General features: G+C 38.3%; 1 protein-coding gene across 2 annotated transcripts in view; it reads right to left on the bottom strand.

Annotated features, from left to right (window-relative positions):
• The window catches only part of SOBP (sine oculis binding protein homolog), a 187,194-nt gene that overhangs the window by 151,845 nt on the left and 9,923 nt on the right, over positions 1-25,426 (bottom strand). For both annotated transcript variants that reach the window (XR_007152546.1, XM_047860887.1), the window contains exons 2-3: positions 21,388-21,526; positions 19,408-19,593 (exon numbers count right to left, since the gene is read on the bottom strand). Coding sequence is in view for 1 of the 2 variants with exons in the window: in XM_047860887.1 (XP_047716843.1) it covers positions 19,408-19,593; positions 21,388-21,526 (325 nt within the window). In the remaining variant the exon portion in view is untranslated. The remainder of the gene's footprint in view (positions 1-19,407; positions 19,594-21,387; positions 21,527-25,426) is intronic.

The following is a 25,426-nucleotide window of genomic DNA, read 5'->3' as shown; positions in this document are numbered from 1 at the left end:
AGATGGGAATTCTTTGTAATTATTACATCAGCTATCTACACATGGGTGGATCTTCCTAAGTGCCTAAGAAGTTTGCGCTTTTAAAAAGTATCATAGTAACAACTGAAAATTCCTGCCACCTTGGTAACTGAACTATCAAAAGTTGCAAAATAATAGAGACTGAGTTAGTAAAATTTTATTGCACTTATTTCTCATTAAAAGGATAGACGCAATAAAATGATAGAGTTTCCATACAACTATGATTCTTCATGGTTCCTAAAATTATCCCTGTTTTTTTATGTTTATTTATTTCTGAGACAGACACACAGCATGAGTGGGGGAGGGGCAGAGAGACAGGGAAACACAGACTCCGAAGCAGGTTCCAGGCTCTGAGCTGTCAGCACAGAGCCCAACGAGGGGCTCAAACTCACAAACCGTGAGATCATGACCTGAGCTGAAGTCGGACGCTCAACTGACTGAGCCACCCAGGCGCCCCTAAAATTATTCCTATTTTTTTCTTTTGGAGATAAAATCATTTGAAGTAATTTCAAGAGGGGCATCTGGGTGGCTCAGTCGGTTAATTGTCTGACTTTGGCTCAGGTCATGATCTCACGGTTCGTGGGTTCGAGCGCCGCATCGGGCTCCGTGCTGACAGTTCAGAGCCTGGAGCCTGCTTCGGATTCTGTGTCTCCCTCTCTCTCTGCCCCTCCCCCAAATGAGCTTTGTTTCTCTCTCTCTCTCTCTCTCTCTCTCTCTCTCAAAAATAAACTTTTAAAAAAATTGAAGTGATTTCAAGAATTTATTTATTTATTTATTTATTGGATGAAGTGATTTCAAGAATTTAAATAGTCCATGTCCCTCTAAATAGAGAAGGACTTAACCCCAAAATAAAATCGAAATTTCTATACAAAAACTAAAATTTGGTTCCAGTAAGTAAAAGGAATGAACATGTATTACACAAAATGACAGAAAAATTACAGAATTTAAATTAATTTTTAATTTTCTAATGGAACTTTTCTAGCCAAGTTTTAATTTTTACATGTACATATGATACATATATATGCACACATATATGTGTGTGTGTATTTCTAAAAGATGTGACTCCAGAATGAATTAAACATCTGCATCCAAGCCCCTGCACTAGGTAACTGGTCAAGAATGCTCAGTTGAGTAAGACATGGCCCTGCTTCCAAGAACAGAAAGAAAACTGTGTGATGGGGAGGAGAACTGAAGTTGCCCCATTAACCAAGATTGTAAGAAGAGAAAGCACATTAGGGGCTCTTGGGTGGTTCAGTCAATTAGGCATCAGACTCTGGTTTCAGCTCAGGTCATGGTCTCACAGTTCGTGAGTTCAAGCCCCATGATGGGCTCCACACTGACGGTGCGGGTCCTACTCTTTCTCCCTCCCTCTCTGCCCTTCCCCTGCTCTCTCCCAAAATAAATACATAAACTTAAAAAAAAAAAAAAACAGATAAGATTGGTGCCAGTGGGGCCTGAACAAGGAATCCCTTAAAGGATGTTTGACAAGGGTAAGGAATGGGGGCTCATCCTTATTCCACAGCTAATAAGGAGCCCCTGAATGTTTCTTAGTAGAATATGACAGCATCAGAGACGTGCTGAACAATGTTATTCCAGCAGGGCAGATCAGAATTCAGAAAAACTGGAATCTCATTTCATATCTAGGAGCCTCAGTAAGCAACCAGAGAGCAGACTCCTTGTCTCTTGCCTGTGCGTGTTCAGCGCCTAGCACATAGCAGTGCTTAAACTATAAATAAATGGATGGATGGATGGATGGATGGATGGATGGATGGATGGACGGATGGATGCAGAGGAAAGGAAATGAAGTTCAGAACCTATAGAGTGATGGTAGAAATGAAGACGTAATCAATTCCCAAAAGGTAAGAATGTAACTCATCCAGAAATGATCCAAATTTCAGAGAATTCATCCCCCTGTGTTTCTAGTCAAAGACGACCAGGGAAAAGTCCAAAGAGTTCTTTGAGTAAATTGTGTCCTCAAAGTTAAACAGTGAATTTGCTTCGCTTTCAGTGTCCCTTGCTCACTTATTCTCCCAACATTCAAAGAAAGAAAAAAAAAATGAGAGATCCCATAAAGTCACAAAATAGTAATTCTCTCTTGAATGCCATACTAAACTTGGATTCTTTAACAAGACACCACTAAGCACGTCTGTCTACAGCTCCTTGACATTAACTTGAATATCTCCCCATAATTTCCCTGATTTGCCAGTGAAGGAACTCCTTGTAAGTCTCATGGACAACCTCACTTCCATATCTCAGTACTCACTGTGGAGAGTCTGTCTTTCCTATATACTCACCCTAAGAAAGTGGAATAAGAAAGGAAGAAAGATGAATTCAAGAGTAAAGAAAACCTCCATGTGACATTTCCTAAAGCACATTCCACTGAGTTTATTCCCAGGAGATACTTAAATGGGTGTTATTTTTAAAAAGACTTCCATAGTCAAATATGTATGAAAACACTGGACTAAACAAAGTTAAATAATAGACCCTTTACCTAAGACTTTTTGGTACCGCCAGTGTATAACTAGGAATCTTAAAGAGGGAGATGGAATGTGCTATATTTCACCAATTTGACCACACACAGAGAATCCACAAACCTGGACTTCTAAGGAAGTTTCCCTGGGATGTGTCGTTCTACTGCCCTATATCAGTACTGAAGCACAAGCACTTACATGTGGGTCATTAATTATCAGGCAAGTTTCTCCTCTTTCGCCCAGAATTGGGTCCTCCACTGCCAGGAGCTTTGTCTGCACTGGGCAGAAAGACAAGGCCTGCAGCCATGTGGCCAGTACTAGGTGTGCTGACCAATGCTTACTAGTCTTCAAAAAACTAATCTCCAAAAAACACCACCAGACTGAACAAAGATATCCATGGCCACAAAGTCCTGTGGTGTGTGCTACATGTATTCAATTTAGAGAAGGTAACCCTTTTCCTGTAAGGTCCTATAGAGACAATAGCAGAAATGAGTAATAAGGCAATGGGAGAGTAATACTGCTCTTAACATACTGAATTCATGTTTACCAGGTGGTTGCCATGCACAAGGAGCTCAAGTAAAATCTTGTCCCCCATTCTCGAGCCTTGGGATATGACCCTGTGACCAATCCAGAGGCCCTGGGACAATGATGTTGCAATCATGGGTTTTCTCTCCACTGGACCTCTCTCCTACATGGCTGAAGTCCACTTACTGAGCCCTAGAATCTAGCCAACAAATGTATGTGAATAGGGAGCAAGGTCAAAAAGTGTGCACCAGCAAATCCATCACTGATAGAAAAGAAATTCCAAGCCCCTGCCCTGCATAGAGGGGTATCCTCTTCCAAGAAATACAAATAGCAGCATGTTAGGACTAAAGGGTCAAGCTGCCTTACATAGGACATCAGAGCAAGAAAAGTATTGCCATCACCTACTATTTATCTGAAGGGCTCATTTCCTCTTCTGAAATCTGCCTGTCCCATTAATTACACTTAATGGGCGCCACAGTGGTTGACAAATCTCCCTAGAGGGGAAACTTTAATTGTAGACAAAAGATTCATTTATTTACTCAACTTTGTGCCAGGCACTATACTAGAAGCTGGAAATACACTGGCGAACAAGAAAAGATATGATCCCAGTCCTCACGAAGCTTCCCATGGCTGCTCCCAGTGTAAAATGTCAAGGTGCAATAGACAAGGATCACGAAAAAGCCAAGCCTGCTCCCATGGCTCTATCACCACACAAAAGTCACAGGAGCCAGGTGTTTGTGGTAACCACAGAGAGGGATATAAGCAGCCCCAAAGGAGAGGAGGATAAGCAGCCCCAATATGACTGACTAGCAGGCTAAGTCCCACCTCTCAGCATTTGGGACAGCATACCGGGATGGGACTACCATCTTAGGGGAGGTGAATCAATGTGTTAGAGACTGAGAGGTCAAATAAATTTGTTAAAAGAACCGAGGTGAAGCTGCTGGAACATTGTCAATAATAATTTACTTTTCTCTTCACCTTCCCATCTTGAAATATTCCTTGAGATTTCTTGAATGAGAGTAACCAATGGTTGAGGGACTCTCTAAAGGGATCCCATGACAATCCCTACTCAGGAATGTGATGAGACATCACATGCCAAAACAGCCCAGCTATAGGAAAGGTGGAGGAGGGACACACCAACCAGAAATCTTTCAGTCTTCTCTTCTCTCTACATGCTCCCTTTGGGCTGATCAGCTATGTACTCCTGTGACTTCAGTTACCACCCATAGGTGAAGGTTTCCAAATCAACACAGCTACCTCTCATGAGATGTCATTTCCAACTGCCTCCCAGCATCTAAACCTGTCATGTCCAAAGCTGCACACACACCCCTCTGCATTATCTGCCCTTCCTGTGTTTCCCATCTCAATTCCTGCCTCTACCATCCATGCAGTTACTTGCTAGCAGAAATATGGCATTTTTCCTGCTTCTTCCCTCCTTCCCACCCCCCACATTCTGATTATTCACCAAGTCCTCCTAAACATTTTTACATTATGCCTACATTTGTTCAATTCATTCATGCATGCATTCATTCATTCAATAAATATTTACCAAGTCTAATTATGTACCAGGCACTGTTGTAGGTGCCCATCCTCATGGAGTTTACTGCTGTCCATTCCAGTGAAGCCACCAACGCCTCTTGCCCATTCTGCAGGAGGCCTTCTGTCTCACTTCTGCCTAGTTCATTCCCTCTGCTCTCGATGTGGGAAAATCTTGTGAAACACAAATCTGATCACTGCTCTAACCTGCTCAAAACCCTTCACTGGCATCCACTTTCCTCAAGAAGAAGCTTGAACTCTTCAGCATGACCTCAATGAGCAGGCCAGCCTCAGCAGTTTGTCCACTCTCTGGGCTCTGGCATGTTCTACTTTTCTTGAGGTTCTCTCTCTACTCTGAGTCTTTCCATGTGCTGCTTCCTCACCCACAACCTCAAAATCCTTGGCTGATTCAGTCCTATTTCCCCTTCATATCTAATCGTAAACATCATCCTAGGGAGGGGGCTTTCTTGACCTCAAACCTGGTGAGATCCCACAGCACTCTGGACTTGATCATCACCAGACTTGATTGAGATTTCTTTTTAATGTCTCTTTCCCTCAGCAGACTAAGAGCTAATTAAGACAGGGACTATGTCTGGTTCACTAGAATGAAATGTCTGACTTTGGACCTCAGCCTAAGGAGCAGAAAAAGTAGAATCCTTACCAGGTGCACCCTGGGTGGTTGGATGCCCAGGGTTGGTGGGGGTCAGGTGAGGGGGGAAAGCCAAGTATACCATCTTTGGTAATCACACAGAACAAAGTTGCTTTAGTGGGAAACACCAGTGAAAAGCCCCAGAATAGAATGTGATCATTATTTCCGCTCGCCTTGGCCAAGTCCATGAACTAAGTCTTCTCAATTTAACAGAAACTTTGAGAAGTCAGCATTGGGAATGTCCCTAGAATAACAAGAATTACCAACTTCACCATCACTTCTCTCTTAACCAAACTTTATTTATACTTTCAAATAATTAAGAGCAAACAGTTCAGTTGGGTCTAGGCTAATCCCCAAAACACAACCACCCTCTACAAGCAAGAGAAAATATAGATGACATTTCCTCCTGTTTCCTGTTAGCATCTTGGCTCCTTGGTGACCTAGGGGCAGGGTTTTCTGGAATCCTAACTAGGTCACACCCCTAGTTCCAGTCAGTGTCAGGAATAATAGGGGTGCATGACTTAGAACCCATGTTTAGAGGGTATCCCCACTTCAGAAGTGAGTTCTGGCCCTCGTTCTGCCATTAATGCAACTCAGTGGCTTTGAGAAGGTCATTTAGCCTCTCCAGCCTAATTTTCTCACCTATAAACAGGAATTTAACAAGATCATCTCTGAGTTCCCTTCTAACTAAAATTCTAGGAGTCTAAATCTTTCAAAATAACAAGGCTCATTTAAAGGAGTACAGCCAGAGGATATTCTTTTTCCTTTCCTTTATTTCTTGGAGTCCTGACTTAATTTCTTCCCTTTTTATCCTTCCATATGGCTGCCACTGTTGTCCCCTGCCCTTACCACAAGAGCCTTAGAAAATTCTCTGACTGATGGGATAATTTTAGAAGTAGCCCTTTCTGAGTTCTCCAATATTTGCACCACCATAAATCTGGTACCCTCTTTTTACTCCTTTATTATATATTTATGCTTCACTTTAAAGGAACAAACATTAATGTCCATAAAATTTTAACTTTTCATATTCTTTTCCATTAATGTCTGATCTTTCACTGTGGACCTCCACATATGTGATATTTTATCCTGAGTTTCCCAGAAAACTCTGAGACAAAGATTTGCATGCAGCTGATTTATTGGACATGTGGTTCCAGAAAGGAGGAATGAAGGACACAGAGAAAGAACGTGGGGAGGAAGAAGAGCCAGTATAATGATGTGTTACTAAATTGGCCACCACTAAGGGAAAGTGGTATTCAATCATAAAGAACATTCTTTGGAGTTTGTGACATACTTTTCATAGCTATTCTCTCAGGGGACAAAAGAAGGAAGAATTTATTCATCAACTCTCATGCCCCATTGACCCAGTGTGTTAATTCCCCTACATTTCGGGTTTGCACATGTGTGAATGAGACTGAAAGGATTTACGTGATGCCCACACTGCCATATCAGAGAAGCCCTACAGCCAGAAGCTACAGACATATGCCATAAGTGTGAGCCAAGGCCCTTCCAGAATGTACAGGCCTAAGCTGTCAAAGTACCACAGCAATCACTGGATTAAGAGGTGGGGCCAAGAGGATCTGGAGAGGTCCCATATACATGGCTGTCATCACTGTAGAGTCTGCTTTCTCAACCATGGCACTATTGACATTTTCAGCCAGATAATTCCTTGTTGTGGGGCTGTCCCATGCATTGTAGGATGTTTAGCAGCATGCCTGGCCTCTACTCCCTATATGCCCTCTCCCAGATGTGACAACCAGAATATCCCAATATTGCCAGTGTCCCCTGGAAGGCAAAGTTACTCCTGATTAGAACTACTGGTGCAGACTGTGAATATCGTTAATTTTGTCACTCACCCAGTACCCCTTCATTTCTCTCTACATCATATCAAAAGCAGCTCTCAAGTAGACCACTATGACAGATATTTACGTCTTATGCCTGTGATTTAACTTTTGGGCCTCATCATGATATACTTCATGTAAATAGATGATAATTCCTTAATAATAAAGAATGATGAGATTTTTAAATAGTTGATTTGAGAAACCCATGAACAGACTAGATATAGAGGGAAAATGTTAAAATTGCATTCTAAGGCTTAGTTGCTTAAATCAAAAGGAATGAAAATAAGCAATTTTTTTAAAAAACCTAAGTCTCTAAGTCAAGGACTCATTATTTTTTGAGACAAGGATCTTTTTCCATCATTATGCATGTATGTGATATACATACAATTTCACATTCAACTCCAAGACCCACACTCACCCACCTAAGCCCATCCAAGGAACTCCTAGGAAACCATGTTAACTACTGTTGATGAACATTTGGATTGTTTCTAGTTTTAAGTTATTATGATTAAATGCTTCTATGAAGGTTCTTCTATATGTCTTTGTCTCATGTATACACACATCTGTGCTGAGAATATATCTAGGATGAAATTATTGGATAATAGGATATATATATGCTCAGCATTAGTTGATATTGGCAATCAGCTTTCAAGAGTGGTTATACTGACTTACACTCTCACCAGCAATGCTTGAGAGTTCCGGTTGCTCCACATCCTCCTCAACACTTGGTATTGTCAGACTTTTTCATTTTAGCCATTGTAATGTTTATGTGCTGGTGTTTCACTATGATTTTAAATTTTATTTCCCTAATGACTAATGAGGTTGAACAACTTTTCATGTGTTTATAGATCACTAGATTATTTTCTTTGGTGAAGTTGGTTTATATTTTTTGCCCATTTTTCTATTAGGCAGTTTTCTTTTTTATTTATAGGGGTTCTTTATATATTATGACTATGAGTCTTTTGTGGGACATGCATTACAAACATCATCTCCCACTCAGTAATTTTTCATGCATTCTTTTAAAGATGTCTTTTACTCAACAGAAATTCTTATCTTTAATAGAATCTATTTAAGCAGTCTTTTTCTTTATGGTTAATGCTTTTAGTGTATAGTTTAAGAAATACTAGCCTACCCAAGATAATAAATATGTTCTCCTAGGTGTTCTTTTACATGCTCTATAAGCTCTATTTTTTGGTCACATTTAGATCAACAATCTATCTAGAACTTACTTTTGTGAATGGTGTGAAGTAAATAATCAACATACTTTTTTTTCCATAAGCACATTTATTGACAAGACTATCCTTTCCTCACTGCGCTACATTGTTATCTTTGTTGTTATGCACTGAATGTTTGTCTTTCCAAAATTCATGTTGAAGCCCTAACTCCTAATGTGATGTTATCTGGAGACTGGGCTTTTGAGAGTTAATTAGGGTTCGATGAGGTCATGAGGGTAGGGTCCTGATCTAATGGGACTAGTGACCTTCTGAGAAGAGACAACAGGGATCTTTCTATCTCTCTCTGCCACATCAGAGAAAAGGTGACCATCTGAAACGCACAGAGAGTTCTTATCAGATACTAAGCCTGATGACGCTGATCTTGGACTTGCATTCTCTAGAATTGTGAGAAAATAAATTTTGGTTGATTAAGCCACCCAGGCCACGGTATGTGGTTATAGTAACACAAGCTGATGAATATATTTGTCATAAATCCAAAATCTGTTTATATTTGTTTCTGAATTCCACTGTAATGATTTATTTGTATATCCTTTTATCATTATCTCATTGTCTTTGTTTTAATGCAACAGAAATCATTTATTATTGTTCACGGTTTCTGTGAGTCAGGTATTTGGGAGTAGTTTAGAGAAATTCTGGCTCAGAGTTGCTCATGAGGTTACAGCCAAATGTCTCTTGGGGATGCAGTCATTAGAAGGCTTGAGTTGGGCTGGGGGACCCACTTCTATGGTGGCTCAAGCACTAGGCTGGCAAATTGGTGCTGGCTGCTGATGGGAGGCCCCCATTCCTGTCTGCATGAGCTCTTTCACAGGGCTGCTTGAGTTTCCTCATGCTCCCTCAAGAGTGAATAATCTGGGAGAACTAGGCAAAAACTGCAATTACCTTTTATGACAGCCTCAGAAGTCAGTCACACAAACCAGCCCTGATTCAATGTAGGAAAAAACTACCTGGAGACCAAGATCATTAGGGCCATTTTGGAAGCTGGCTTCCATAATTTCATTTGTCTGAAGTCCAAAAATAGGCAATAATAAACTATATTGCTTGGGGGACGGGGAGTGTACTTAGGCATTAAAACTATAGAAGAAAATAAGGCAATGGTTACCACAAAAGTGGTTACCTCTTAAAGGGAAGAAGTTGTGAGTGGAAAGGATCACTATTTGTCAAAGAATACATTTATATTTTATGCACTTTTCCAAAAGGCAACATGTTTCATAATTGCAAGAAAAGATTTAAAAAAAAAATTAAGCCAAAAGAGAATTGACATGAGAAAAACAAAGTGTTCTTTTCTCTTTTGTGCCTCAAATATAGATCAAAGGATTCCCAAAGACTAATCAGAAGTCTGGTCAAAAGAAGAATAACAACAGTACAATTAACACTAATAGTAATAAAATCAATTAATTAATTAATTAATTATTCTAGCCTTCTAATAATTGTTGAGATCTGGTAGTATAAGTCTTCCTTTTTCTTTTTCTTTTTTTCCAAGATTATCCTGGCTATTCTTGCCCCTTTCCATCTCCATGTAAATATAAGAAGGAGCTTTATAATTTCCATAAAATTTTATGCCAGGATTGTTATCTAAATTGAATACATACACCAATTTAGGAAAAATCTGCCTTTTTAGACTATTTAGTCTCCAGTCCATAAACATGGGATATCCCTCTATTGATTTAGGTCTTCTTTTGTTTCTCTGCAATATTTATAGTTCCCGATATAACAATTTTGCATACATTTTGTTAGGTTTTTTCACCTGGGTATTTGACGGTTTGATGCTATTTTAAATGGTATTTAAAATTTTGTTTTTTAATATATTCTGGCTGGTATATAGAGATATAAGGGATTTGGGGTTATTGACAATGTTTAGAGACCTGATAAATGTATTTGTTAATTACAAATTAACACATTGATGGAGAAGTTTACCAATACATTGGTGGTTTATACACTGTTATAAACAAAATGCCATTTCTTCCTTTAAAACCTTATATTTTTGTTTCTTTTTCTTGCCAGATTACATTACATGAATTCTAGTATAAAATTAAATAGAAGTGGTGATAGTGGTCATCTGTATCTTATTCTTGATTGCAAGAGGAAAGCCTGCAATATTTCACCATTAAATACAATTTTTGTGGGTGCCTGGGTGGCTCAGTCAGTTAAGCATCTGACTTCAGCTCAGGTCATGATCTCACCGTTCTTGAGTTCAAGCCCCGCATGGGGTTGACAGCTCGAAGCCTGAAGCCTGCTTCAGATTCTGTGTCTCCCTCTCTCTCTGCCTGTCCCCTGTTCACGCTCTGTCTCTCTCTTCCCACCCCCTCAAAGATAAATAAACATTAAAAAAAATTAAATATGATTTTTGCTGTAGGTTTTCTTGTGGATACTTTTTGTCATATTAAGGATGTTCCATTTGGTTCCTACTTTGCCAAAAGTTATTATTAGTTGTGTTAAATTTTATCACATTATGTTTCTGCATCTATTGAGAATATTGTATGAGGTTTTATTTTATTCTGTTAAGGTGATTAATTACATTAACCGATTATTTTTTAATGTTTATTTATTTATTTTGAGAGGGAGAGAGAGCGTGGGCAGGGGGGAGCAGAGAGCAAGAGAAACCCAAGCAGGCTCTGCACCATCAGCATAGAGCCCAACTCAGGGCTTGATCTCACGAACCACAAGATCACGACCTGAGCCAAAATCAAAAGTCAGATGCTTAACTGACTGAGCTACCCAGGTGCCCCTTGACTGATATTTTAAACTTAAATCAATCTTGCATTCCTAGAAAAAAAATCCAAATTAGTCATGATGTATTATCCTTTTGCATACATCACTGGATTTGGTTTTCCATGATTTTTTTGAGGATTGAATCAGTGTTCATGATGAACAGAAATTTTCCATTTTAATGTAACTCAATTACATTAAATTATCATTTTATTTACTTCTAATGGCCTGTCATGTCATGGGATCAAAGTCAGGTTTGGATCATAAAATGAGTGAAAGTGTTTCTTTTTTTTTTTTTTTTCCTATTCTCTGGGAGAGTTTCTCTAATTTTGATTTTATTTTTTCCTCAAATTTTTGTTAGATTCTACCACTGAAGCTCTCTGTGTCTGGAATGTTCTTTGTAGAAAGGATGTAATTATTTAATTTCATCAATGGATGTAGGACTACTCAAGGTTTCTATTTCTCCTTATGATGCTTTTTTTGATAAATTAAATTGGACATAATGTGGCTTCTCTTTTGCAGAAATTCTGGGAACTTTTCCATTGATAATTACTTATGTGTAACATCAAAATTATTAGGTGTAATGACATATGGGTGATACAGTCTTTTTGTTTACTCACATTTCACACTCTTTTCTAGCAGTTTTTCTAAAATTTAAATCTACTATTTCAAGTCACTCTTCCAGAGTAAAAAATTAACAATCACTGATAGTTGTCATAAACAGCATACATTTTCCATCAGACTTTTGGCTGCTATAAGTACATATATAGGTGCGTTTTCTTTAAATATGTTCAATCGACTAACAAATACATATTATGGCATATTAAAACAGACCCTCTCAAATCACAAAATCAGGAGGGCAATTCACTATACAAGTCATAAAATCAAGATTTTATAAATATAGACAAGATACAATTACCTACGCTAACTACAGCATCTTTAAGACAAGGAAACTGAGGCACAGAAAGGCAAAGTGACTTATCCAAGATTACAGAGCCAATAAATAGCAGAGCTGGCATTAACAACCCAGGTCTCTCGATTCTTGCTCTGGTAGTCCTTCCACCACATCATGCTGCCATTCAAACCACATATTTGATTTGGCATTAAGAGTGCTCAAACATACACACTGGAATATTACTCAGTCTTAAAAATGAATGAAATCTTGCTATTTGTGACAACATGAGGATATTGTGTTAAGTGAAATAAGTCAGACAGAAGAGAACAATAGATACCAAATGATTTCACTTACATGAGGAGTCTTAAAAAAATGAACAAACAACAACAAAAGAAACGGACTCATAAATACAGAGAACAAACTGGTGGTTGCCAGAAGGGAGGGGAGCAGGGGATGGGAAATAGGTGAAGAGGATTTATAGATACAAAGTTCCAGTTATAAAATAGATAAGTTGTGGGGATGAAAAGTACAGCACTGGAAATAGAGTCAATAATACTGTAATAATTTTATACAGTAACAGATGGTTACTACAAAAAAAAAAGAATGATTGAACATACTGAAATTTGCTTTCCACCTTTTCAAGAGCCCTCAATTTTAGAAGGAAAGATAAAACAGGACCCAAATGATAATAGGTAACATTTTTAGACTTCGTGTTGTATCTTCTGTTAATCACCTTGAATTTCAAATGGCTATCTTCTAGCATACATTATGTTTCAGATGCCATTTCTCCTCAACTGGGTGAACATAACAGTACCTGATTATCTCCCTGTACCCTTTCTGCTACTCCACTTTAACTGTCCTTCTACTGCACCATGCACCCTGAAAATGCTGTTAAAATACCTTTCAAAGTCAAAGTGGAATGATGTTTTTTGTTTTTTGAGGGGTTTTTTTTTTGTTTTTTTTGGTTTTTTTGGTTTTTTTTGTTTTTTTTTTTTTGGAATGATGTTTTGATTATGTACCAAGTTCACTGTAAGTTCCTGGTGGTCAGGGGTGATGATACATATATTGGTATTATCTAGCACAATGTGAAGAACATTCAATAAACATGTAATTGACTGAAAGACTGACATATTTTTTTTTTTGGATAGTCCAGTGGCTATGAATATGGGTTAAGGAGACATCATGCCTAAGTTCAAATGTCAGTTCTGCCACTTATTACCTGTGTGACCTCAGGCAAGTTGCTCTGGGTCTCAGTTTCCTCATCTGTAAAACAAGGTTAATAATAGCATCCACACAGAGTTGTTCTGAAAATTAAATGAGATAATAATCTATTAGCACAATGCCTGGCCCATAGGAAGTGCTCAAAAAATACTAGCCAAGATGAGATTATATCATTACGGTTATTAACTATTCCTATTCTTGCTATTCACCATAATTCCTCCTGTCCTTGTTCTAAGTCATTTGGAAAATTCTCCAAATCTAAGGGTTCAGTGAATATCTTTTCTTTTTGAGAAATGTATCTGGCACGTAAATAGTAAATCACCCAAATCCCATTAACTCTAGGTAATTTTATTTAATAATTATATTTTAAAAGTTGGACAAATAAATAAATGGCAGAGCAATTTTGACTGAATCCTGTTTTCTCAATGGCTATTTGGAATACATCATTCATATGCAAGCCCCAAGAATATTGAATAACAGATAAAATAAATAATGATCATAATGCAAACCACATTCTGATTCCAACTTCCCTGCAAGTACAACTCCATGTACGAATTATAAGAGCCAAAAAGTAACATGCTTATTAACTGTGGGTTGCTCAGCTATATACACAGGGCTTAGCAGATCACGTGAATGTTTCCATATTCTCAGCTAAGCTAATGGTTCCTTAGAGCCCAGTGCTTATAACCCCTTAAGAATTTTAAGATTTGCCTGAAAAAATATATCATATTTCCATGACTATGACTGAACACAAATTTGGAAAGCTCACTGAAAGCAAACCATCCTGGAAGACAGGAAATGGTCATTGTTTTCAAAGAAAGTCAAGATGCTGCTGCACACAGGGAATCGAGCTCTTAGGAGCTTGATCTCATTTCCCTCCACATAAACCTGTGGATGCTGTGTGGATAGACCCTATCTTTCACTTCTCACATGAGTAGTGGGGAATAAGAATAAGGCCACTTACCATCTGAGGTAAAAGACATTTTATTCAAGACTGCCATACACATGCAGAAATATATTTCCTCCTCTTTTTACATTTAATTTCATTTTAAAGTATTCAGGGATTTAGAGGGATTCTGGACTTGTACTAGGCAAGTTGTAAGCCTCTGGGAAAGCCTGTCAAAAGACTCAGATTTAAAATGTCATTTCCTAGATACACAGTGTTTTCTGCAGCAGGGCTCAGTGAGACTTTCACTAGGAAAAGTTGCTGCATTTCATCTTTTCCTCATGAACAAAAACAATTACGCCAATAGTTGCATTGATTTTTTTTTTTTAATTCTTAGGAGCAAAATGTCATGTCTGAGACTAGGAGATAAAAATCCTGGTTCAAGTCCCAACTTGACCTTCAGGTCAAGGACCTTCAAGTCCTTACTTTGACCAGAGGTAGACAAGGGTAGGGGGAACCAAGCCTATCCACCCAATGCAGAGGACCGATGGATGTCTGGTCAGTGGAGCGGAGTGCTATTATGTTTGAAAAGCAGTAAAGAGCAATATAAAGTCTTTATAAAAAATCTGTATTTAAGATCCATTTGAACAGCTGCACTTCAATAGTCAAACTAATGGGGGTGCGGGGCAGGTATACATATTTTGATGGGGACTCACTCCAGCACAGCCTTTGCAATCCGTGCTGTAAGTCCTTTACCGGCACAACCCTCTTTGAATGAAGTCCTGAAGGGTTGAACCCATATTAAAAATCTCTAATGTGAGAAGAATTACAGCAAGGTTACAATATAATTAACCTGAGTTACCTTTCAAAACTCCTGCTGATATATATTCTGCCACTTCAGACTGTGTTCATGCTGTGATTTTTAAAATTAGCAAGGAAGGAGGCTTTCATATTCATTCAAACTAAAAGGATACAGGAATGTTTGCATAAAAAGAAAAAGTTGGTCAGTACTTTCTATTATTTCCTTATTCTCTTAACAGGTTTTTTTAAATGGCAGCTCTGTATAGCAAAGCCTTATTCTGTCCACTTCCTAGTCTGCGGAAAAGTCTGCTAGTCTTATTTAAGGATCATGGTGACTCCTTTCACTGCTTGGAGGAAAAAAAAAAAAGCAAAATCAGGGCTATTATCCTGTGTTTATAACAAGTCTATTACCATAGTAACGACTGTGATGTCACAAACCCTACACCAGGGGCCAAATTCTGTCTCTAATGGGGGAAGGGCAGCTTAGCCTTGGAAATCAGACAAAATTGTGCACAAACATGTGTGGCCAAAGCAGGAACAATGCTTGCGGTAATCACCAAAGCACGGGGAGCTACTCTTCTCTGAAGAAAAGGGGAGCAGGCACAAAAAAGCAATTCCCCAGGACCAGAAATAAGCTACACCCACACTTCTGTCCGCAGCTGTGCAAAAGGAGGGTGGAAATCCAAGCAAGTGTGGTATCACCATGTTCCCAATCACAAGTATTCCACTGGGCCCACCGGCTGCCAAACATGGATGGGATCCAGTGGTGAGCCCGCCCAAGCACATGAAACACACTCTGGAACTGGTGCCCGACCAGATGGAGCCCTCTGGTACCTCGGAGGGGAAGCAACTTGCCCCGTGATGGCAAGCACTTTAAAACCACACTGGGGTTTTACTCCTACTAGGTCAACCCAGTTCACAGAATCACAGATTCTCAGGTTCAGAGAATCTCATCAAGTCTCCCAAAAGATGTGGACTTTAAAAAATGACCTTTTACAGGAACATGTTGTATCCCCTGTCACTGAGGTATCTGAAGTAGCAGAGTAAGAAGTACTCTTATTCTGATACAGTCTAAGGAAGTTTTGTACAAATATGCTGAAAAGGCAACTTTGTATTAAAAAGAATATTGAATCAGGAGCCAGAAGACATTGCTACCAGTCTTGGCTCAAGAATTTAGAAGTCTCCTGATCTTGAGCAAGCCATTTAACCTATCTGACCTTCAGTTCCTTATGTAACCATATCTAGCGTGCTGTTTCTTGGGGTCATTGTAAAGATCAGATTAAGTAAAATAATGAATGTGAATGAGCTTCATAAACTATAAGGGATTTCACCCAAACATAAGGTATTATTATTATTGGCATTTTCACATAGCCAGTTTATAGTAGAACAGGAATAATTTGAATGCTAACCATTATTTTCCTTCCAGAAATCCAAAACATACACATGATCCTCGTCTTCCCTACCCCAAAAGGTGCACAGTTGCATGATACAGTCAATTTTAAATTATTTAGGGGCTTGGGGCGCCTGGGTGGCTCAGTCGGTTAAGCATCTGACTTCAGTTCAGGTCATGATCTCACAGTTCATGAGTTCGAGCCCTGTGTTGGGTTCTGTGCTGACAGCTTAGAGCCTGGAACTTGCTTCAGATTCTCTCTCTCTCTCTCTCTCTCTCTCTTAAAAATAAATAAACGTTAAAAAAAAATAAATTATTCCAGGGTTGATTATAGAGGGACCTCTTACTTCTGGCCATTATGCCATTTATTACTTTCCCTTAGGAATACTATGTTAGCCTAGATACAGCTATAAAATTGACAGGAAATGTGCCTCAACTCAGTTACCTGTGTAACAATTCTGGTAAAAATTTTTAACAAAAGGAGAAACTGAAATGATTCATTAGATGGAAGTTTTGTGATAATCTGTGATAAACATGGATAACTTATCCATGGATAATGACTCACATCACTGTCAGTAAAGCTATGGTCAATTTCGGACAGGTTGGGACTAATCCAGCCAAGATACTAACATTCTCTCAGTGAACAACAAAGTGGCCTGTACCGTCTTATGTATGTGCAATAGGTATTTAAATATCAGTTCAGTTCATTCAGTTTTCAACAAATATTATTAGAGTACTACGATCTGCCAAAGCTCACCACATACCCTGAAAACCCCACTCTCTTCCTGTCCATGTTGCTGTCCCTCATGATATTACACAAAAGACGTTGGCAAAGCTCATGGCCTCACTCTTAGAAACTCTATTCACCTTCCTACTATCATGAGGCTTTTGCCAATCTTACCCTCGTGCAAAAATCAGCAACCTGTTGTCCTGGGGCCAAACCCTCCCTGCTGTCTTTTTTGTAAATGAAGTTTTATTAGAACATAAACACAGCCATTTGTTTATATATTATCTGTGGCTGCTTTCCTGCTACAACAGCAGAGTTCAGTAGCTGTGATACAGCTGTGAGACAGCATAGCCCAAAGCCTAAAATACTATCTGGCCCTTTACAGGAAAAGTTTGTGGACCCCTGTACTATATAATATGACTAAATCAAAATTCATCTCTCCTGTAAGTGTTTCTGTGTAGGGATTAATGGAGAAAACCCCTTGAAAGCAGAGATCCTTTCTGTATTCTCTGTCTTGTCATATAGAACCCAGGAGAAGCACCGAGTCAAGGTTTAGAGCAGATACAGAAAATTAAACACGTCCTCCCCTACATTTTGTTTTCAACAGATGAGTGCTTTGGAGTTGCATGAAGACAGCATAAAACCACTGGTGTTCGGTTACTCTGGCTTCTAATTCCTCCAAGTTCCTATGTCTAAGACTTCCAAGGCTCAATTTTTGGCCTGTATCCTTTTGCATATTTATTTCCTGATCTGATGTGGAATTAGAGTTAAATGGGAGCTGTGTGCTTGAATTCCACGTGGCTGGCTCAGCAGGAAACTCCAGGGCAGGTTTTTTGGCATGCCAAACTCATGTTAGCCTCAGCTATGTTAATTTCTAAAGCTGTTTGCTTTGCTCAAATAAATCTTAGAGGGGAATTTGCATTTGGATGCACACCTTTTTATGCACAAATTATGTGCATGATAATTCTAGGGCAGACTAAGGACTGAAAAAAAAGAGGCATGGTGTTTACTGAATGGCTTTCGTGTGGCAGGTACTATGCTAGGTGCTTTACATATATTTTCTCATCTCATGGCCACAATAATACCGTAGGATGAAACTGTGATCCCCATTTTACAGATGGAGAAACTGAGGAGAAGAGAACTCATTTAATGTGTGCATGTTCACAGAGCTGGTAAGTGACAAAGCCTAGACTTGAGCCCAATCTGTCTAAATCTGAGGCCAGGGTTCTTTCCACTTAGACACACTGCCTTAATGATACTCTTTATCATCACCTCTCACTGAAGCCACTGGGCACACATTCGAATATGAACCCTACATTTACAAAATTAGTCACCCCTCTCCTTTCCAGTAGCCTATGCAAAGTATGTTTTTGGCCCTTGGGAGATACACCTGGGCCCCTCTGCATCAGAAAACAATCAACCAAAGGAGACTAGGGGCACTAAAAAGGTAAATTCTATATGATACACAAATTATGTTAGTAATTAGCAAACACAATTTCAAGTGATTTTGACAGATAAATGGATTTCAAGGACATATCTGAGGGCCTCAATTTGAAAGGACACTTTTACTACTAAAATGTAGTAAGCTAAGGAAGAGAATGTGCCCATACTATGAAGGAAAATGTTAGTAACACTTAGAATATGGTACAAAAATATCTACAACATAAGCCTAGGAATTTATATCTACAAATATCCTCACTGTTTATGAAAACAATTGCACACCTATCTCCCCTAAAAAAAATGCAAACATTCTCTTCTGTAAGTTATGCTAAGTACTGCCATCAAAACTCACTGTTTATCATTGTTCAACTCAATATACAGAAAAATAGTAAGTCTAGCAATTAAGCATTCTAGCATAATTCCAACATTTCACAGCAAGCCAGATACAATGCTACTGAACTTCTTTCTCTGCATGGAACATGGCTGTAACCTAGCTTGCAACATCACACAATGCTCAGCCCTTTGCCATCCAGCTTCATACACTGCCATCTGGTTTTCTGGAAATATTAAAGAACTGATTACATTTTCATGCAAGTAAAATTCAGACATCCATTTTTCTTTAACGCTCTCAAAGAGAGTTTTCCAGGAATTAGAAAGAATCTGTGGCAAAGATGGATAATCTAGGTTGTTTCTGAAGTGAATTTAGAAGGGTGGCCCTCTGAGGAGAGCTTGCCCTCACAACACTACCACCCAGGTCAGCCAGTCAGTATATAAAATTATTTCACCTTTCTTTTTTTATTTTGTAACAGATTATTTCAGAGAAGGAAAATAACTTTTCTGTAGCCAGTGGCAGGAAATATTCATTCAGTTAAAAGTAGATTGGGGGAATTTGCCTAAGTTTGCCTAACAGAGCAATACTCCTGTAAATAATACATGCACTGGTATCTCTTGTCACAAAATTCCTAAAACAGTCTTTTCCAAAGTTAACTTGAGCATTTAATAATGACTTATAAGATAATGACAACTACTTTCTGAGTCGTTCTCCTTGGAAACCCCAGTAGTGACTTACCTGCTGGTGGCTTTATGAAGGGTGGAGGGATTAAAGGTACAATAATGGGCACATTGCCATGATCCTTGGACCCTGCAGGTGAGTCACTGAGTCCATTTCCTGTGGCAAGCCCTGAATAGCCTGTGCTTATATTGTATGGTGAAATAACACTGTCCTCAGGTAATTTTGGTTTTGGCAAAGAATTTTCTGTAAAAGAAAAGAAAATCATGTTCAATGTAACAAAAGGACTTGTTTTCCTTATGACCACATTTTCTCAAGCAAAATGGCTATGTATAACAAAATAAATTTTTCCTTGCAAATCTTTAAACACTTTACCAGAACTGCACAGACCATCCTGGACCTTTTCAGTCTTGTTACCATAAATTTCCAATGGGCTCCTTTATAATTTGCTCCACTATGATAGCTAACATCTCAATTGTATCATGGTGATGAATTTTAGCGCTGTAAAGCCCATAGAAAATTGAGAGGCAATTAACATTTCCCATGTACCAAGTGATATATAGCAGGCCTCACTCTCTGGCTAAAGGGGGGGGGGGCTAAAAATTTGCCCCTCCAGGCCTATAACTAGGTCCCGCTGTATTAAAAAGTTTGGTCATAATATAATCAAAAGAACCAACGAGAAAGAAGCAGATTATTTGAAAGAAAACTGTTTCACAGGGTAAACTCTTTAAATGAACTCATTAATAACCCATTAATTTTGTTAATATTAACAAAAGTGAAAATAAAGAAAACTTACAATGATATGAACTTTGTGAATTTTATCCTTGTATGTGAATCATTAAAAAAAAAAAATTCAACCATGGAAAACAACTTTTTCCCTCTAGTAGCATATCCTGGCATTCTCCATGTTCCCCAGAGGCAAAGATTATTACCTAGACCAAGTATTATACGAGCTATTAGTTTATAGAATATAAACTCATGACTTGCATTTTTCATTTACAGTGAAATTGATGATACTATCTCTGTAACATGATGTGTACAATTTCATAGCGGGCTTAACATGAAATTTGTCATGTACGTTCAATTCCACATGCCTGCAGGACAGCTCATTTACATTTTGTTGCTTGGCATATAAGGAAAAGCCCTGTCGTAGACACTCACAATAAAATGCATGAGCAGGTAGTTTACGCCAATAGATTTTGAATGCAGGGCAAATACTGATCAAATTGCCAATGATGACACACAATGAATTTTGCCCACATTTTATTGAAGTTCCCCACGTGGATTGCTTCTTTATATACTCCTTTTCTTTGACAAACAAACTCTCACTCCAAATTTAGGTTCATAAATTCAGTATCCATATCAACACCCACCAGTGGTTCTAGGCTTCCCTCATGAAGTAGCTGACACTATCTGCTGATAGAATCAGCGTTAATTTTATTCTGCCATGACTCTAATTTCCACTCTTTAGCAGGGCTTTGATGAAAATTCTTATAGAGTAATGTGGGATCCAATCATGTACGACTCTCTTATTCCTCTTACCCTATCCAAGGCTGGGGGCAGGAAGGAATTCAAACACAAAATAGAAATAGGGCTTTACCTTAGAATTCCCACCGAAAAGAGAGGAAGGGGGGATTACCAAAAATTCTCTCTTAAGAGTCTCAAAATCCAAACCTAATATTTCACTTAATAGGAAGCACCAGTCCCCAATAACTAATATATCAAAGGACACAGGGGGAGAACATAGCAGATGTTGTCCCTTTCTATAAATTTGTGGGCAGGACCATAACACTTAAAGCCCATAGCCCTTGCTAGCTAGTTCTCTCATTGCTGGAAGGAGATTAAGCTGTGTCTATTTTTGTTTTATGTTGTGCTCTTATATTCTGTGGAATTCTGCTTATGGGAAAGCACTACTGGGGATGTACATTTAAATCAACCATTGGCATAATCAACAAAATGAGTCCCAAAGCAACTCAATTCTGGCAGGTTGAGATAGTTAATCCTTCTTTGCATGAACAAAGGGACATTAAATGTCATTACCTTTGAGAACAGAAATGTGCTGCCGGCTCTCTCCATCTGTAGGGTAGCTCCTGAATTCAATATCTTCACCATCTTTCAATTCAACCTTATCATAGCCATACCAGCCAAGGAGTTCATTCATAGTGTTTTCTGCAAAGTTCTGAAAGAGAAGCACAGGTTCCTTTTTTATATAATCAATAACTATTTGAAACGAATGCATAAGTCGAATTCTGTTTGCACTACCCGTTTAATGCCAGCCCTGCCCCACCCCCCTAGAGTCATGTTCATTTTTCAAATCACGTTCAAACACTGTAATGCATTTAAATCTCAGGATGACGCATCCAATTATGACAGGCCTTCAGACATTTGCAATTTAAAGATAATAAGAAAAAAGGTATTAGTCTGTTTTGCTTACAAATAGGAAGTCATATTTTAGCATATTCTGCAAAGTTTATACCCCAGACTAACACAAAAGGTAAGGCATGAAAACAGCTAAGAAAATATTTGAAAATGAAAACAATCAAACTTTTGGTGGCTCAGATTAATTTAAATTAGAATTGCTTTCTGATTCAGGTATTGTTCTTTAACATGACTCTTAGATAAAGCAAAATCTCAGCAAAGAAATAATTTCTCAATTGTCAAGGCTACAAGGGTCTCCCTTTTTAATTTTCCCGTTTGCAAATGTATACTTTAAAAATCAATGCATAATTTGCTTTACAAATTTCACTACTGACAGATTTCCTTCTCCATAAAATCAAAGGTCACTATGATTGTCTTCCAACAAGTAACATAATAGTACCAAATAACTTTAAGGTTAATAGCCAGCCCAGATTTTGGATAACACATGAAAATAGTTTATGAACTATAAACCAACATATAAATGTAAGATATCATTATTGTTGTTATTATTGATACTAAACTGTGAAATAATGGGTATAGTTGGACAGCTTTAAAGCTTTAATATCAGGTGGCTATTTTTTTGTGAACTTATCAACTGCTAGATCTGGAAACAAGACGTGAGACTGTATTAATGATCTTAATGCTTGCATGTGCCTTAAAACATCTCTAAGAAATAGAGTAGAGTGGTAGTCACCAGAGCTGGGGGGTGAGGGAAATGGGGAGATATTGGTCTAAGGGTACAAATTTCCAACTATTAGATTAACAGGTTGGGAGATATAATGTACAGCATGATGATGATAGCTAATAGTACTGTATCATATACTCAAATGTTGCTAAGAGAGTAGATCTTCAATGTTCTCACCACAAAAAAGAAATGGCAACTATGGCAGGTTGGAGGCGTAGCTAATGCTACAGTGGTAATGATTTTACAATATATAAATACATCAAATCAACGCATTGTACACCTTAAACTTACACAATGTGTCAATTATATCTCTTATGTTCTTATGTGTCAATTATATCTCAATAAAGCTGGGGGAATTTAAAAATAAAAAGCAGGACACTATGCTACAGAATAAGGGCTTAATAAATGTTGAATGAATTCTTTTTTAAAAAAAAATCTTTATCTGGAAAGGCATCCTGAGCTTCCTAGACTTGCTAGAAAAACTATATATTCTAACCTCTGTGGCCCAAAGAATCTTTTCTCATTCTCCCTAGAAGCTGTCATTTCCAAATTACACTGGGATGTATAATTTATATACCTGAAACAAAGCACCCAGGCTAAACCAAGAGTGTACATAGCCTCAACATGTGAGTTCCATGTTCTCTTGAATTTCACGACTTTAGATTTCAGCAGGGATTGCATAAAAAAGAAAAGATATTACACTAGTGACTCCACAAAAACAAACCTGGCATTTCAAACCTCCCACAGAATGTTAGATTCTTTGCTTTAGTGCCCACTTAAGCTCAGGGCTCCAACTGGGTCTATCTGTGATGGTATAGTGCACCAGCAATTTTTTAAAAAATCTAGCCAGATTGATTCAGTGCTACCATCCACAAGGCCAACAGTCAGCCATATCACGCTTTAGTGAGGCATTTATTCTCTCTGATGGCTGGTCATGTCCACATTAAATAGACATTCTTTTCATGAATGCACAAAGATGATATGATCGATATGTATAATAAGCTCAGCCATCTCTGGAATACCACTGAGGAGGACTCAGCTAAATGCTGCTCTACTCAATCAAAAGAGATCCCTTTAATGAGGCGTCAGTCTCCCCTAACACCCAATTTTTTTCACTAAGCTGAGCGCCTGGTCTGGAGAATGACAGTCCCTAAGCGCACAAATCGAGGTCCTCCATCAGTGGTCTGGCAGCAGAAATCTCCACGGAGAAGGATTACACCTTACATCAAAACACCAATTCCCCACAGTGTTAAAAGCCAAGTTCAAACCATCTTATTGGTCTGTGTGCTATTTGCCCCAATCTCCAAGAGAACTGTGCCAACAAGACAGAAAATCTTTTGCATAGTAACTCTTGGCCACCATATCCAATTTTCTAGACCGTTTGTATCTGGGCGCCTCTCTCTCCAGTTCTGCCTAACCTCTGAAGTGACACAAAGGCTACAGATGCATAATTCATGGAACAACCTCCCAGCCAAGGATATAGATTTGTTTGTTTTAGTCCAGCTGCAAATCCATTCAGCTTTTCAGAACCAATACCAGGGATGGAATCCAGAAGTTTCAGACATGCGGGTAAAAACTAAAACCTCCGCTGGATTATTAACACCAAATTCATAATATTGGGACATCTTAACTGCAACACTTAGTTTATGGTTTGTGCTGAAAACTCAGAGACTTCGTGGAACAATCAATGTGAACTTAGTCTATTCTATGATTTTCAAGTTACTATAAATGTCAATGAAAATAAGCTCTGAAACCTTCCCTTTCTTATCAGTGAAAATAAAAATAAACACCTTGTTGCTTTGATAGATGACTGCAAAAGCAGAATAGGAAAGGTTTATAAACCCTCAAGCTATAAATCTCAAATCTGTCAAGAAAGGAAGACCAAGGTGAAAGAAAGAGAAAGTGACACCAAAGTTTCTTATGGCATAAGAAACAGACTATTACTTCTGTCTTAAACACACTGTATTAAGAAATCAAAGAACCCCAAGGAATAGACAACTTAAGATTTTTAATTTCTAGGTAGAATTTGATGCTAGATATCATACGGGCTCATTATGGTGCGAAACCAAAGGAAATGAAATAGATTTTTGCAGTTATCATCCAAGAAACATAACATTCTAGAAGAAATGAGTTTAATGTTTATGGCCCATAAGGGTTTTCAAATCCTTCTGGTAGAAAATTCCAGCGGTTGGTTTTTCAACATTTTTTAAATTATTATCCTCAAAAAAGGATTTTTCTATTAAAAAAATTACTCCTTTCCTACAGATGTGTCTCATGTATGTTATGGTTTTTAAAAGGTGAAAAAATAAAGGTGATAAAAATTAAACTGCAGAGATGTTTTGCCAGAAAGATGTTCAATAATAAGACAAGTTACTTTACCAAGGGAGGTAGTGAAATTTGTTCCCCCCTGCCCCCCCCCCCCCCCCCCCCCGCAAATCTTCACCTAGCAAATATTCTAGAGACGGGGTGGGAAACTAAAGTCCCCAGGTCCCTCCCAGTAGTAAGATTCTGTGAAATCAAAGAACTTCTACTTAGACAAGAAATTAAATACCTTTTGCAAAGAAATATTACAATTATCATGATCACATGTCATAAATTTTACTGAACATTTACTATTTCAAATATTTTATCACTGCTCCCATAAACCATCAAAATTGTGCCAGAAATTTCAATATTCTGGCATCTGAATCACATTTTGCAGACTGCCTCTCACCCTTGGAAGTGGCACAAAAATCCTCTCTCATACCATGTGGTCCAATTTGGGTTTGGAAAATAGGTCACTATAATTATAATGATAATGTCTAACACTCTTACAGCACTTTATAGTGTTTCCACATCCTTTAACTCTCTGTTCCTTTCAATAACCCAGTAAGTTGGGTATTTGATTTCCACAATAAACTTCTGGTGAACCTAGGTGATACCTTCATTTTACAACCAAACATTAGAGCATCCAGAAAGTAAATGACAGGCATGAGA

The sequence above is a fragment of the Prionailurus viverrinus genome, chromosome B2, assembly GCF_022837055.1.
Source record: "Prionailurus viverrinus isolate Anna chromosome B2, UM_Priviv_1.0, whole genome shotgun sequence".
NCBI lineage: Eukaryota > Metazoa > Chordata > Mammalia > Carnivora > Felidae > Prionailurus > Prionailurus viverrinus.
This window is presented reverse-complemented; position numbering and strand designations above follow the sequence as displayed.